This window comes from Semicossyphus pulcher, unplaced genomic scaffold (assembly GCF_022749685.1).
Source record: "Semicossyphus pulcher isolate SPU_LCO1_2020_fin unplaced genomic scaffold, fSemPul1.0.p SCAF_27, whole genome shotgun sequence".
Taxonomy (NCBI): Eukaryota; Metazoa; Chordata; class Actinopteri; order Labriformes; family Labridae; genus Semicossyphus; species Semicossyphus pulcher.
The window spans coordinates 2462534-2478456 of NW_027211701.1; the positions used below are offsets into that span (position 1 = coordinate 2462534).

The following is a 15923-nucleotide window of genomic DNA, read 5'->3' on the forward strand; positions in this document are numbered from 1 at the left end:
GATGTCCTTCATCTGGTGTCTGTGGGATGTTGGTCCTGCAGACGAAGAGTTGTAAAGTTTCCCCTGTGGATAACATCTTTAATTTATTGGTCCCCAGAGCAGAGCTAGTGGTCTAGCTCTCTTCCTGGGGGGGATTTAAATGACCAGGTCAGGCCTGGATCAGGCCTATCCTGACACCACGCTACAGTATACTATGCTTGACATTATATTCATCAACATAACGTAAGGAAAAATGGACAGGATAGCAACTCATAGTGGAACTAGTGGGAGGTCCTGAAAAGGACCTTTGGGTTGTTGCCGATAATCAGCGGGTTTACTTCGGGGACTTCTTAGCGGCTGCTGGCTTTTTGGCTGCCGCTGTCTTGGCCTTCTTGGCCGCTGCGGGTTTTTTGGCTGCGGGCTTCTTGGCCTTCGGAGCGGCTTTCTTGACCGGCTTCTTGGCCTTCACCTCGGTCTTCTTGTTCATCTTGAAGGAGCCGGAGGCCCCGGTGCCCTTGGTCTGGACCAAAACCCCCTTGGTCACCAGGCTCTTGATGGCGGTCTTGAGGCGGGCCTTGTTCTTCTCCACATCGTAGCCTCCGGCAGCCAGAGCCTTCTTGACGGCGGCCGCGGACACGCCGCTCCGCTCATTGGACGCGGACACAGCTTTAACGATGAGCTCGTTGACGCTGGGGCCGGCCTTCTTCGCCGCGCTGAAGGCTGACAGTGAAGCAGCAGATAGCGGACTTGTGTCTCTTCATTTTGAAGTCATGTTGAGCTCTGCTGCTCGCTGCTTTTTTTCTGTGGAGCTTCTCTTCCTCTTGTTCGCAGCAAACACACCGATGATGGCTGAGGCCTGTGCTGCAGGTCAGCGAGGCTTCCTGTCAGAGCTGTTCTACGGTTGTGAATAATAATTATTGTTCTTTCAATAATACATGTTTATTTATTGCAACATATTTCTCTGCAGTAGTTACACGGGTGTACAGTATAACACTGTATTTACGGGTAGATGAATAAACACACTCACCAACAGAGCTCTGATATAAAACCATCTATGATCTTCAGTCAGAGCTGAAAAGAGGCCCTAAATATTGTTACACTGATAAACGCAGTATTAATGAATTATAAATCACTTCTTTAGATAAGTAGGCTACACATCGTGATCAGAGGAAAATATGTGAACAGTAAAATTAAAAGCTGCTGCACTAAATGACATAATAATCCTCAGACTCAAATATATTGTATAAAAATGAAACAGAGCAGAAACACTGTTAATAAGAACTAAGCGTTTATTGAAGCCCACAGCGTTCTTGTTGTTTTCATTCAAACCAACTCAGATACAATTATTGGAGTTCTTTCTGTTGTTTCATTGATATGATCTTCTATTTTCCCTAATTTATAGATTTTTATTCTACTGAATTGTTCCTGCAATAAAGTTGTCCAACAGTAAAATGTAACCTGCGATCAGCATGTGGAGGTCTTCCACTGTAACAGCTCTGTAAGTCACTGTTAGTCGTGACTCCAGGCTGCAGTGTTACACTTCACTGTATAACTCAGTGTTCGTTGAGTATAGGCATGTCCCTCTGAGGATGTTAGTTGTTTATAATAATATAATATAGTAAAAAACTTGAGTCCACCTGCTGAGTCACTGACTGACGTGTGTTTAAATTGAATTGAGATCAGACAATCGGCTCACTGTTCAGTGAACTGTGTAACTGAAGATTTGTTTAGTGAAAGGATTATCACAGAGAGAAAGACATTTCATATAGAAACTAGAGGATTACTAACTCTTTACCAGAATGGGTAGAAAGAGGAGGGGGACCGTGGATCCATGAACATGTTTGGAGACAGAAATAAGGAAAACTCAGACTGTGAACGAGTCCATGTTAGTATGAAGCTGTCAGACAGACAGGGCTGTGTCTGTTTGGCTCACTGTGATTTGGTAGGTTGTAAACTTTGCTGTCTGCATAGAGTTATCTATTTCAGGTCTGAGCAATAATATATAATACATATATTTAGTTGTAACGTCTGAAATCAGCTTCACAAATCAAGAACTGGAACATCAGAGGAGAACATGAACACAAGGTTATCTAGGTTATCTCACCAACTCACTGCTACTGGAATCGACACAAAGATGAAGATAAATAAAAAGCAAACATGTGGAGCCCAAGAAGCTCCCCGCTCCTGAAGTGCAAGATGGCGCCGCTCTGGTGGCAGCCTGTGGTTTATTTTAGAAGAAGACTTTATTTATTCATCCCCGAGGGGGAATAAATGTTTTCACTCTGTTAGTGCAAACATGCTACACACACACCAACACACACACACACACACACACACACACACACACAGGAAATACACACGCACAAACAGGACCCTCTGGACATGCACTCATGGCGAGATGTCAGAGGGAGGGGGCTGCACATGGACTTGCACCCCGAGCAGTCGGGGGTTTCGTTGCCTTGCTCAGGAAAGGAAAGGAACTGGCACCTCTCCAGCTACCAGCCCCAACTCCATGGTTGGTCCATACCAGGACTTGAACCGGCGACCCTCCAGACACCAGCACACTTAATTTAAATCATAACAACAAGTCCTCTCAGAGCCATGAAACACATGAAGAGAAGTTTGTTTGAAGGTCTGAAATAAACTGTGCAGAGTAAAGTTGATGCTCTTGTTTTCTGTATGATTGTGGAGAGGAGCTGTTTGCACCTCCACTCTGCTGCTTCTCAGAGCTGCGCTCTCTGGCTTCAGCTGAGCTCCACACTGACGGAGTTCAACTTCATGATCCAAAGATCGGTGATGAGCAGAGAGAGGAGGGGGCAGCGTTTTTAACTGTCTGTAAGGCATCCTTATTTCTTGAGCGAGCCCACATGAGCAGCTAGTCCAGATGTAATAATCCCCGTCCTGCGTAACGGCTTCAGACCTTCTCCAGACGTGGACAAAGTGTGCCCATGTGCTGGGGTTGAGCCACGGACAGCCTCATACCGATTGTTGTCATGATCAGTGGGAACTCAGAGCGTGACAGCCCTTATAGCTCATACCACCAGCTCTCTGCAGACAGTAATATTTAATAACTGCTCGCTGCTGTTAGCGCTGGAGTTTGTGAATTAGGTGCTTTCTGCCACGAGGCTCATTTGCATAGAAAGGAGACACATTTGTCTCTGAATGTCTGCATAATGACTCATTTAAATACAAACAGCACTGTTGCACAGAGACGCTGTTCGCTCTGCAGTGCAGTATTTTTGTGTCATTTGCAGGTTTAGCGGACACAAAAGCCGCACAAGCCCACAGTCTTTACACACACTGTCCTCCTAAGCACACAGTTCTCTTACACACACGGTCTTCATACATACAACCTTTACACACACTGTTATGTCTGTGTGTAAAACACCATTATTGTCCGTCCAGTTTAACACAGATATGTTTTCAAATTAAACAATAATAATGAGGGGAAAAAAGGATCAATTATTATTATGAATAATTATTAATTCTCTGTCCCACGTATCATGAAGTTACAACAGACTGAAGTAATAAAGTCCATCTTTCTACGTTTTATTTCCTCGCTGTAAAATAAGACGGAGCGTGAAGCTGAATATTAAGACCTTTACAATCTAACTAATGAAGTTTCATAGTGTCTATTAATGTTTGACTGCAGTTTTTCCAAAGTTCAGAGCTGCTCTGTGATCACATTTCCTCATCAGGTGTCTGACTGAAGCAGACAGTCGGTGATCGCTCCTTTTAGTGCGGAAGAAGCGTCACATGACCCGTAAAACTTCCCCTTTTTCTGTGAGCGCGCACAGAGCCTGAAGCAGGAGGCCTGAGTGAACAGAGAAAGTTTCTCACCTCCTTCGTGATACCCGTTATCTCTAACTGGTGCTTGAGGATTTAAATTGGATTTTGAATGTCCGACAGCCACCGCTAACATTTGAGTCTCGTCTCGTTAACGAAAACCAAACATTCGTGCCGTCGGAGTTTTTACTGTCAAAGATCTATTTTTAACTCGACAACGTCTCGTCTTCATGATGGAAAAATGATCGTTGACTAACATTTATCGTCTTTATTTTCGTTTACGAAAGTAACACTGTTGAAAACCTCCTTCTGTCAGTTACATGTTTGTTCTTTCTCTGGTTGGTTTCCTGGTTGAAGCTGCTTTTTAGTTTCACTTCACTCCTCGGCCTCACGCAGATTCTTCTCTCCATCAGAAGGTAACGTAACCAACAGTTTTCATAATGTTTGTGTGAGTGGCTGTTAAACTGATCTGAGAATCCATGTTTGCTGCGTTTGCTAAAATAAAATCAGCAGAAGTCAACATTTCACTAGCATTGTTGTATTGCATTTCCGGTGTGTTTCCCCCCCTAACCCCGCCCCGTCCGAAACGCTCAAAACTAGACAGTCATGAAGTTTGCCTTTCACTCCAAGAATTCAACTTTCTACAGATACAACTCGCTCAAAACAACTGTTGTCTAATATTTTGTGTCATTTATTTACATACAGGATTAGTGTATTTTAATGTCACTCAGTACATTTGTCAGTCACATCATTAGAAACAATAATAGGTCAAAATTAAAGTTAAGCGTTTACCATCCATTGTACAGGGCACATTTAGCTCCAAACACCGTTTAAAACAGTGATGTAAATTATTTCGAGTCAACATTTACCAGATTTACAGCAATAAGCATTATCTGTAAGCAGACTCGTCACCATCCCGGATGAGGACGATGACCGTCGTGTCGTCTGCAAACTTCAGGAGTTTCACAGAGGGGTCCCCTGAGGTGCAGTCATTAGTGTAGTGGGAAAAGCACACACCCCTGGGGGGCGCCAGTGCTGATTGACAAGGTGCTGGATGTGATGTTTCCCTCACCCTTTTGGTGCTTTGATTTGCTTCCTTTGAGACATAGAAACATATTTGGTGAAACACACTGGTACTAGATAAAGTAAAGTTGTGTATTTCTGGCTCGTTTTCTTTGCTGTCTAATCTCCTCTGAGATAAAAGAGAAAATAATTGTTTTGTGACAAAAGCTGAAAACAACTTTCGTCTGCTCTCAGATTTATAAAAAATATTGCATTATAATCAATAAATTATTTACAGTACATATAATGTCTCTGAGTGTTAAAGGTGATTTAGTTAAATAAAGTTAAACTGTTTCAAATATTCAGTCTGTGTTATCAAACAGGCTCAACAGGCTCATACCTGACTTTGTAAATATCTTACAAATATGTTCTCATCAAAGGTTTGAAAAAATGTTCATCCTTCATTTAATAACTCCACCACACCTACTTTATCTTTGTGTAGTTATTTTGTGTTGAGTTAAAGCTGACAGAAAATGATTTTGATGATGGGACAGTTTGTTTTTATGGCCGTGTTTCTTTTTTATATAAAATCTCCAGATGTTTTTTGTTCCTTTTAGAACAAATGAGACAAGAGAAAGATGTAATTAAGTATGAACTGCAGTGAAATCAGATATTATCCTGTGTCCCTCTGAGTTTATTATTCATTTCCTGACTGGACTGTCGTGGACTCTGGTTGTAGGTTACACTGTGTAGTGGCTATTTGTCAAAGTAACAAAGAAAAGACCTGTTCTTTAAAATGGTTACCTTCAGCAAAGTTACTGATGCACTGTTCCAGTTTGGTCGTACTCAGGTCACAAGAAGTTGAATGTCCAGTCAAACATATATTATTTTCTTGATTTATTCCACCTCAATGCAAACAAACATTTTTCCCCGTTGCCTCTCACTGACCTGGTAAAAACCTGTGTTCCCTTCCTGGTGCATGACCCCCCAGTGACAAACATACTACCTTTACGTGAATCCAGTCAATGACTGGTCACATGCTCAGGGCCCTCCTATGCCCACACAGAGAACAAAGAGAAAATAGCTCCTACACTCCGGCCTCTAATTGTGCATTATTTAAACACAAATACAAATACATTTTAAAGGAGCTATCAACACAAAATATTAACCAACGTAGCATTCTTAAGAAGGTGTCAGAATTTGCTGAATCTTCTTTCTTTGTGACAATTCCACTCGTCCTCACAAACAGTCTTAGTCTGTTGCCTCCAATAACAAGCAGAGCTTTGTGATAGGCCTTTCCAGTACACTGTTTTTTGTTTTAAGCCGTACAGTCCGTACTAAGCCTTTGGCATCAGGTTTAGCTTCAAAAACCTTACCCATCATCCAAGAGCCTCTGGGAGCTGTAGAATCTGCAATAATGACAATGTCTCCAGGAGTGAGGTTCCTTTTTACGCCGGTCCATGTCTGTCTCTCTTGCATTACAGGCAAATATTCAGAGATCCATCGCTTCCAAAAGAGGTCAGCTATATACTGCACCTGCCTCCACCTCCTTCTGATGTATAGATCTCCCTTTTCAAAAAGTCCAGGTGGTAAAGCTGGGTTTCCCTTTAAGAGAAGGATTTGACTGGGTGTGAGAGCATCCAAGTCATCTGTCTCATCTGAAACGTTAGTGATTGGTCTGCTTTTCAGAATAGCCTCTACCTCACAGAGGACAGTTTGCAACCCTTCATCATCAAGTGATTTTTGGCGGAGAACAGAGTTGAGCACATTCCTCACTGAGCATATCAGGCGCTCCCATATGTCGCCATGATGGGATGCTGCTGGAGGATTAAAGTTCCATGTCACTTTGTCCTGTACAAAGTCACCTTGGATCCTGTTGTGGTTTAAGGTAGCCAGTGCCTTTTACATTTCTCTGTTGGCTCCAACAAAATTTGTACCATTGTCAGATCTTGTGCTAGATACCTGTCCTCTTCTGCAGATGGACCTTCATATAGCATTTATACATGAATCTGTATCTAGAGCGTGCGCAACTTCCAGATGAACACCCCTACTGGTAAAGCAGGTGAAGATGACTCCATACCTTTTGAGAGTACTTCTTCCTCTCTTGACATCAAGGACAAGACTCTCTCCTTTGGTAAGTTTGCCATTTTTTGTTCAGCAATCTTTCCTCAGTGACGCCTGCATGTGACACATTTGGATATGACCTTTCTTGCAGCAGAATTGGCGTTTGTTATCCAGTATTTTTTCCTGAGATCGCACAGCATGTGATTCCTTCCTCCGTGTCCTAGCTGTTGATGGATGTTTTACAGTATAAGTGTGGAAACATGTAAATCCTTAGACAGGATAACAGGGTGTTTAGTTTCCTCTGGCATTGCTGCTCTTTTGAGACGACCACCCACTCTCAGTGCTCCGTCGACCCATACTGGATCAAGTTTGTACAGTTGACTGTCTTTCTTGACATTCATGCCAGATTTCAATAAGGTAATTTTACCTTTGAACCTTTGACCTTGCACAAACCCAATAATTGCCTGTTCTGCCTGTGTGTAATCTTTGGGAAGTAAACCTTGTCTGCTGATCGTGGTTTTAAAGTTGTTCATCCTTTTCTCCAAAGCTGTCCTTTGTTCATCTGGGTCATTTTCAATTATGCTGATGGTAGCATGGATTTCCTTTCTTTTATGGTTTAGACATCTAAGCAATTGTTTCAGTCTCAGAAACCAAGCCACAGTTGTTTTCAGTTTCTTCCAAGTTGAGAAGTTGTTTATCAAAAAATTGGTGTGATTTTCTGTGTCTCTAGCAATGAAGTTAACTTGTCAGATCCCTCTTAACCTCTGGGTCATTAGAAGAGATCACACTGAGATCAAAGTTGGATGTAGGCCATTCCTCCTCTGGCTGAGACAGAAACTCTGGTCCACGAATCCACCTTCTGTTTATCAGGAAGTCATCCACTTTCATGCCCTGGATGCTTCATCAGCTGGATTCTCCTTAGAACCAATATATCGCCATTGCTCAATGTCAGTTGCTACTCTTATGACAGCAATCCTATTTGCAACAAAGGTGTGAAAATGCTTGGTTTCATTGCTGATGTATTTTAAGACCGTTGATCCTTGCAGTTGTAGTTTTACAACAGGAATAATGGTTTGTTTTAGTGGTGCAATTCTGGCCTTTCCGAAGAGGAACGTAACGTGCAGCCTTTTGTCACTGTTCTTCAACCTCAGAAAAGACACAGTACCGTATCCCTGTTGACTTGCATCAGAGAAGTGGTGCAGCTTTGCATTGATGTGTTTTCCAAAATCTTTGGTTTTGAAACAACGATCCACTTTAAAGTCTGCTATCTTTTCAAGACCTTGTAGCCATTCAAACCACCTTTGAGAAAAGGGCTGGGGAATCCTTTCATTCCATCCATAGTTCATCTGGCACAACTCCTGTAACATCAACTTGGCTGGCTGAGTTAAAGGGGAAAGAAATCCCAAAGGATCATACAGGGAACTGACTACCGACAGGATGCCTCTTCTTGTCTGTGGTCGTTCCTGCACTGTAATTCTGAACTTGAACTTGTCTGTATGCACACACCACTGAAGTCCCAATGCTCTCTCCAATGGAAGGCTTTCTTTGTCCAAATCAAGCTCTTTCATTTCCTTTACCCTGTCCTCCTCTGGAATTGACGTCAGAACCTCAGGGTTGTTGCTCATCCACTTTGAGAGGTTAAACCCCCCCTTATGACAGAGATCAGTCAGGTCTTTCACCATCTGTATTGCTTCCTCCTCTGACGATAAAGACTGTAAGCAATCATCCACGTAAAAATTGCGTTTGATGGTACTGACCACTTCTGTGGAGAACTGAGACTGGTTGTCATCTGCGTTCTTTCTTAGGGCGTAATTCGCACAACTAGGCGAAAACACAGCTCCAAACATGTGAACTGTCATGCGATATTCAACTGGAACTTGCTTGGTATCGCCCTGTGGCCACCACAAAAAACGGAGAAAGTTGATGTCCTTGTCTGAGACCTTGACCTGATGGAACATTGCCTGGATGTCAGCCATCACTGCAACAGGCTCCTGTCGGAATCTGATAAGGACGCCAATGAGAGAGTTTGTGAGATAGGGGCCTGGTAACAGTTGACAGTTTAGTGATGTTCCCTTGTACACTGCTCCACAGTCCAACACCACTCTCAACTTTCTTTTCCTGGGGTGGTATACACCGTGATGTGGAATAAACCAGATCTTTCCATCACTCTGATCAAGTTGGTCTACTGGAACAATCTCAGCGTAGCCTTGCTTGATTACATCACCAAGAAAAGATGTATATACCTCTTTGAACTTGTCATTCTTTCCAAATTTCCTTTTCAGACTCATCAAACGCTGTTCTGCAATACAGCGGTTGTTTGGCAAGGTAGGATTTTTATGCCTGAAAGGTAGGTCCAGAGAGTAATGGCCATCTTTAAGTACTGCTGAGCTGTCCGCAATACTCATAAACTTAATGTCTTCTCTTGACATTTCAGCCTGTTCCTCTGATGACTTCTCGCTGAAAACATGATTGTATTGATTAACCAGCATTTCTTCGATGTTTACAACAGAGATTCGGTTTGTAGTTATGGCACAACAGCCTGGTTGTTTACTGCTGTCATTCCCATCTCGAAGTGGACCATTAAGAACCCATCCCACTTTGGTTCTCACTGCATAGGGTCTACCTCCTTGGCTATTAACCAGCTCCCATGGTTCCATCACCTTTGATGCGTTTGTTCCAATAGCAAGTCTATGCCAGAGTCAATTTCCTGGAGTGCAATACCACTCAAGTATGGCCATTGATCAACATCTTCCTGCTTTGGAATATTCAGCTTGGTCACAGGCATACACTTTTGAGTGAAAACATCCGACAGCTCAATGAAGTCGTCCTTGTCCAATCCAGACACTTCCAAACCTGCTATTACGTGACTGTCCACAGTCTTTTCCTGACCCATTGTTCGTGGCAGAATGGGGCTTCTTTGTCTACTCACATTCAACCGCTGTGCCAGATTATTTGTGCAGAATTTACCAGAACTGCCAGGGTCAAAGAAAGCGTAGGTTCGCAACACCTTATCACCTTTTTGACTCTTTACTTGGACTGGCACAATATACAAGATACAGTCGTCCTCACAACCGGCCCCAACATGCCCACATGTCTGGCGTACAGCAGTAGCAGTGCTCATCTTTGATTTAGCTGGCTATTCTGAGTGTTCTGTGGGTGTTCCTTTATCTTGATGTTCAATATGAAGAATTCCTGGTTGCTTTTGTCTACACACATTACACTCCAATCGACTCCTACAGTCTCTGCTAATGTGGCCTACTTGCAGACAGCCAAAACAGACCCCCTTCTCCTCGATAAAGTTGATCTTGTCTCTGTGAATCTTCTCTTTAAAATGTGAGCACCTTTCCAGTGAGTGCCCACCTCTTTTGCAGAACAAACAGCCTTGGTAAGTAGAGGAGAAGGTGGAGCTTTCCTTTTTCTCCATCCTTTCTGGTTTGACCTTTCCCTCTATAGCAGTAACATTGGTAGCGGAACTGCTTCCTTTGTACCTTTTGGTTTCTTTCACTGGCCTTTGAGATACCAGTTGTGTGTCATGAATGTTGCCAAACAAGGGATCTGATGTAATCTTGACTGGCTTTTCAATAAATCTGACAAGATCTGAAAACATTGCTCTCTCCCCTCGCCGCTCTTGCAGGTCACAGGGTGTGCTCCTCCATTTGTCTCTGAGTTTGTAGGGCAACTTCAGCACAATGTTTCTCATATTTGACACAATGTCCAGTTCTCTCGCTAGATGGCATAGAAATGCCGCCTTCTGTCGTATCATTAATGACGTCAGACATCGTTACGTTTCCCCTTTAACACATGTGCATAACCATAAATATGTTTGCAAATTATCCCAAGCACAGTTCAGAATGCTTTAAAAATAGACCCATTAATATCAAACAAACAAACAGGAATTGTATCATTCAACTTGCAATATTCTGCACAGCGGATCAAACAATGACACAACACATATTAAGTGGCATCTCACACCAATAGAAGCCAAACAAACACCGCAGTGGGGATTCAAACGATCAGCCTCAATCTGATAACATTCTGATTCACACATTTAACACAGTACTGGTCAAAGAAAACATGACAGTCAACTCCAATTGTTTTGCTGTTATCCAATACAGCTTTACAGTCAATGTTTATCCAATGCACATACCATCTCTGCATGGTGTTTTCCGTTGTGATGTGCGCTCCTTCTGTGGCTTGATGAAAGTTGATATTACGTGGCTTACCGGTGATTTATTTGGTGTGTCCGCGGAAGCTTCCGTTTCACAACGTGCATCCATGCGTGCGTCTCCACACGAGATCCAAATAATCCAACACAGTTCCAAGAAATATTCCACCAGCGAGTCCCTCGTTCCAAAGGGGGTTTTTATTTTTTGTAGTGGCTATTTGTCAAAGTAACAAAGAAAAGACCTGTTCTTTTAAATGGTTACCTTCAGCAAAGTTACTGATGCACTGTTCCAGTTTGGTCGTACTCAGGTCACAAGAAGTTGGATGTCCAGTCAAACATATATTATTTTCTTGATTTATTCCAGCTCAATGCAAACAAACATTTTTTCCCGTTGCCTCTCACTGACCTGGTAAAAACCTGTGTTCCCTTCCTGGTGCATGACCCCCCAGTGACACACCTACTACCTTTACGTGAATCCAGTCAACGACTGGTCACGTGCTCAGGGCCCTCCTTTGCCCACACAGAGAACAAAGAGAAAATAGCTCCTACACACTGATTTAATGTCATGTTCATGTTTCTAGACTTTGACTGTGAAGTTATTGGAGTGTGACAGCGTCCTCAGATTGTTGAAGAAGAACTTATGAAAAATGATCAGCAGCAGTTTCTCTCTTTGTGTTTCCTCTACAGGTGAAGGTAGAACGTGGATCTGAAGTCACCTGGTGAGTATTTTCTTTCTCCTGCCACATGTTAAACTGGAAGATTTTGCATGTCCTCACTTTGAACAGAAGTGAACTATAAATGAATCCATATGAGCTCTCTAGTGGACAAAAAGTACAGCTGTATAAAAAGGAATATATTCTTCTCCATTTATCCACAGTGGAAATCTTTGAATCATTTCTTCCTTTGGTGCCATCTGGTGGTAGAATCAGGAATGACACTGTGGTAGAGAGCAGTGTGTGTCTCTGTGATGTAAAGCTGGTTGTAATGAATGAGCATGTTGTTGTGTTTGTGTGAAGGTGGGGGCTCTGCTATGAGTCAGTGTGAGGACAGAGAGGAGGGAGCCCCTCCCTCTAAAACCACTCTGTGTGGGGAACATGACAGCCAGACCAAAGCTCAGAGGTGAGATGAGGATCTCTAACTGTCCATGACTCTTCTCCATGTCAGAGCTCAGCACTCAAATCACTCCACCATCATTATTCACACTCACAGCTCTGTGTGTGTTGTGTTGAAGGCCAGAGCAGCAGCTCAGACCGGACTCTGCTGGACCTGGACCTGGACCTGGACCTGAACCTGAACCTGGACGTGGACCTGAGCCCAGCTGTGTGTCCTTCAAGAGTGACCGGTCTAAGGATCAACTTATTTTTTTCAAAGATGGACAGCAGTCTGATAATAAAAAGTAATAATTTATCTCACATTTTTTTGTGATCAGTATTAAAACTTTAGTAATTTTCAGCAGAAATAATTCTGGAAGATTTTCAGTGTTTATGAACGTTCATCAGAGTTTGTGATTCTTTCAGTATCGAACATGAGAGACCAGATTCTCCTGGACCTGAGCCCAGCTGTGTGTCCTTCAAGAGTGACCGGTCTAAGGATCAAATTATTGTTTTCAAAGATGTAAATAACTCTGATTGTCAAAGGTAAGAATTTGAAACAGAACATGTTTCTGTTGTTCTGTATTAAAACCTTTGAAATCCAACATGTCAGCAGTGTTTTATGTCTGAACCTGAACATTTATCAGTGTTTGTGTTTCTATCAGGATCCAACAGCAGGAAACTATTTTACACATCAATAACTGTACTGAGCATGTACCTTCATGTGTGTCCTGTGTTTGTAGGAGGATCTAACAGGATCCACTTGATAGAATCTATCACATGTAACACTGTGTCTTTATATTATATACAGTATATTATATTATATTTGTTCCACAGAGTTCAGCAGCAGAGATCAGAGGTTCCCATTGGTCAGTCTGCCCAGCAGCATCAAACACAACTGGACTCCATATTTATGGTGTGTAAATGAACAAACACAGCTACTACTGAGAATCAAAGTTGACTTCAAATGACATTTTTATGTTACTGAATTGTTTCCTGATTACACTGCAAACATCATCTCTGTCTGAATTATGTTCACAGTCAGTGTTTTATTGACTGAATGAAGCGTTACATTGCTGAGCAGCACAGAGTCAGAGGTCAGAGGTCGTGGTGGATGGTGGTCTCACACAGACTTTGGCAGCAGAGAGCAGAGTTCACAGACTGAGTCCAGTTTGTGTTTGAAACAACAGAAACACTTTGGTTCATGTTAATGACAGTTTGTGGTTTCAGCTTCATTCTAATAAACACATCGTGTCCAAAGTCACTGCAGATCTTTTCTGTGTGAAACCAGACCAGGATATTTCTCCAACATGAATCTCATTTTATATCAACTTCATTTCTAGGAGACAGGACCATCCACAGACTAAATACTGAACTACCATCGTGATCCAGTCTCCATGCTGCACTCTGCAGACCAGCAGGCTTTCTGTCTGTCACTGATGATCTGATGTTGACTTCTACAAGTCAAAGTTCACTTCTTGTTCTGTTCCAGCTGCTGGAGGAGAACATTGTCAGTTTTGTGAAGAACGAGCTGAAGAAGATCAAGAGAGGTCTGAGTCCAGATTACCCAGAATGCTTAGAGAGTCAGAGGGAGGATGGGGAGGTGTTGGACAGCGAGGAGGAAGAGCAGAGGAGGAGCAGCAGAGAGGCATTTGTGAAGATCACACTGCACTTCCTGAGGAGAATGAAGCAGGAGGAGCTGGCTGACTGTCTGCAGAGCAGTAAGAGGATTTTAACACATTTAACATGATGGAAAGAGGAAATGGAGGCAACATGGGAGAGGGTCACATTTAAAACTCTGCTGTTGATATGATGCACACATTTAATCAGATCTATGAACTGTGAGAAACTGTTCACACCTGATGTGCTGAAGAGATTTCAGAGAGGAGGGAAATAAACACCACCCTGATGTGTTTAAGTTTAAAATCATCAGATTGATTATAGCTTCAACTTATTGATCACATTTCTTGTTTGTTCTTTCAGGAACTTTTCCTGCAGTTTGTCAGCGTGAGCTCAAGTCTAACCTGAAGCAGAAGTTCCAGTGTGTGTTTGAGGGGATTGCTAAAGCAGGAAACCCAACCCTTCTGAATCAGATCTACACAGAGCTCTACATCACAGAGGGAGGGACTGGAGAGGTCAATGATGAACATGAGGTCAGACAGATTGAATCAGCATCCAGGAAACCACACAGACCAGAAACAACCATCAGACAAGAAGACATCTTTAAAGCCTCACCTGGAAGACATCGACCAATCAGAACAGTGATGACAAAGGGAGTGGCTGGCATTGGGAAAACTGTCTTAACACAGAAGTTCACTCTGGACTGGGCTGAAGACAAAGCCAACCAGGACATACAGTTCACATTTCCATTCACCTTCAGAGAGCTGAATGTGCTGAAAGAGAAGAAGTTCAGCTTGGTGGAACTTGTTCATCACTTCTTCACTGAAACCAAAGAAGCAGGAATCTGCAGGTTTGAAGAGTTCCAGGTTGTGTTCATCTTTGACGGTCTGGATGAGTGTCGACTTCCTCTGGACTTCCACAACAATGAGATCCTGACTGATGTCACAGAGTCCAGCTCAGTGGATGTGCTGCTGACAAACCTCATCAGGAAGAACCTGCTTCCCTCTGCTCGCCTCTGGATAACCACACGACCTGCAGCAGCCAATCAGATCCCTCCTTATTGTGTCGATGTGGTGACAGAGGTCAGAGGGTTCACTGACCCACAGAAGGAGGAGTACTTCAGGAAGAGATTCAGAGATAAGGAGCAGGCCAGCAGAATCATCTCCCACATCAAGACTTCACGAAGCCTCCACATCATGTGCCACATCCCAGTCTTCTGCTGGATCACTGCGACAGTTCTGGAGGATGTGTTGAAGACCAGAGGGCGAGGAGAGCTGCCCACGACCCTGACTGAGATGTACATCCACTTCCTGGTGGTTCACTCCAAACTGAAGAACATCAAGTATGATGGAGGAGCTGAGACAGATCAACACTGGAGTCCAGAGAGCAGGAAGATGATTGAGTCTCTGGGAAAACTGGCTTTTGAGCAGCTGCAGAAAGGAAACCTGATCTTCTATGATTCAGACCTGACAGAGTGTGGCATCGATATCAGAGCAGCCTCAGTGTACTCAGGAGTGTTCACACAGGTCTTTAAAGAGGAGAGAGGACTGAACCAGGACAAGGTGTTCTGCTTCGTCCATCTGAGTGTTCAGGAGTTTCTGGCTGCTCTTCATGTCCATCTGACGTTCATCAACTCTGGTGTCAATCTGATGTCAGACAGACAAACAACGTCACTGACCTGTAAAATCTTCATTAACAAACGTAAACTGAAACATCTCCATCAGAGTGCTGTTGATAAGGCCTTACAGAGTCCAAACGGACACCTGGACTTGTTCCTCCGCTTCCTCCTGGGTCTTTCAATGCAGACCAATCACATTCTCATGCGAGGTCTGCTGACACAGACAGGAAGTACCTCACAGACCAATCAAACAACAGTCCAGTACATCAAGACAAAGATCAGTGAGAATCTCTCCTCAGAGAAAAGCATCAATCTGTTCCACTGTCTGAATGAACTGAATGATCGTTCTCTAGTGGAGCAGATCCAACAGTCCCTGAGATCAGGACGTCTCTCCACAGATGAACTATCTCCTGCTCAGTGGTCAGCTCTGGTCTTCATCTTACTGTCATCAGAAAAAGATCTGGACGTGTTTGACCTGAAGAAATATTCTGCTTCAGAGGAGGCTCTTCTGAGGCTGCTGCCAGTGGTCAAGGCCTCCAACAAAGCTCTGTGTGTACACACCTAACTATACAAGTTTAAAGAAGCTTTTCTTTATTTA

At 43.1% G+C, this 15923-nt stretch overlaps 3 protein-coding genes across 3 annotated transcripts in view; 2 read left to right on the forward strand and 1 right to left on the reverse strand.

The window, feature by feature from the left end:
* The window catches only part of LOC138604889 (NLR family CARD domain-containing protein 3-like), a 31497-nt gene that overhangs the window by 12663 nt on the left and 2911 nt on the right, over positions 1 to 15923 (forward strand). The gene's annotated exons all lie outside the window — the stretch shown is intronic.
* On the reverse strand, positions 314 to 9724 carry LOC138604755 (histone H1-like). Its single transcript, XM_069676742.1, has 2 exons — positions 9642 to 9724; positions 314 to 734 (listed from the first exon to the last, which is right to left on the reverse strand). Exons 1-2 carry the CDS (start codon positions 9722 to 9724, stop codon positions 314 to 316), a joined length of 504 nt encoding a protein of 167 aa, XP_069532843.1.
* Positions 11887 to 15890, forward strand: LOC138604756 (protein NLRC3-like). Its single transcript, XM_069676744.1, has 6 exons — positions 11887 to 12115; positions 12228 to 12392; positions 12514 to 12633; positions 12925 to 13003; positions 13580 to 13808; positions 14071 to 15890. Exons 1-6 carry the CDS (start codon positions 11985 to 11987, stop codon positions 15888 to 15890), a joined length of 2544 nt encoding a protein of 847 aa, XP_069532845.1. The 5' UTR covers positions 11887 to 11984.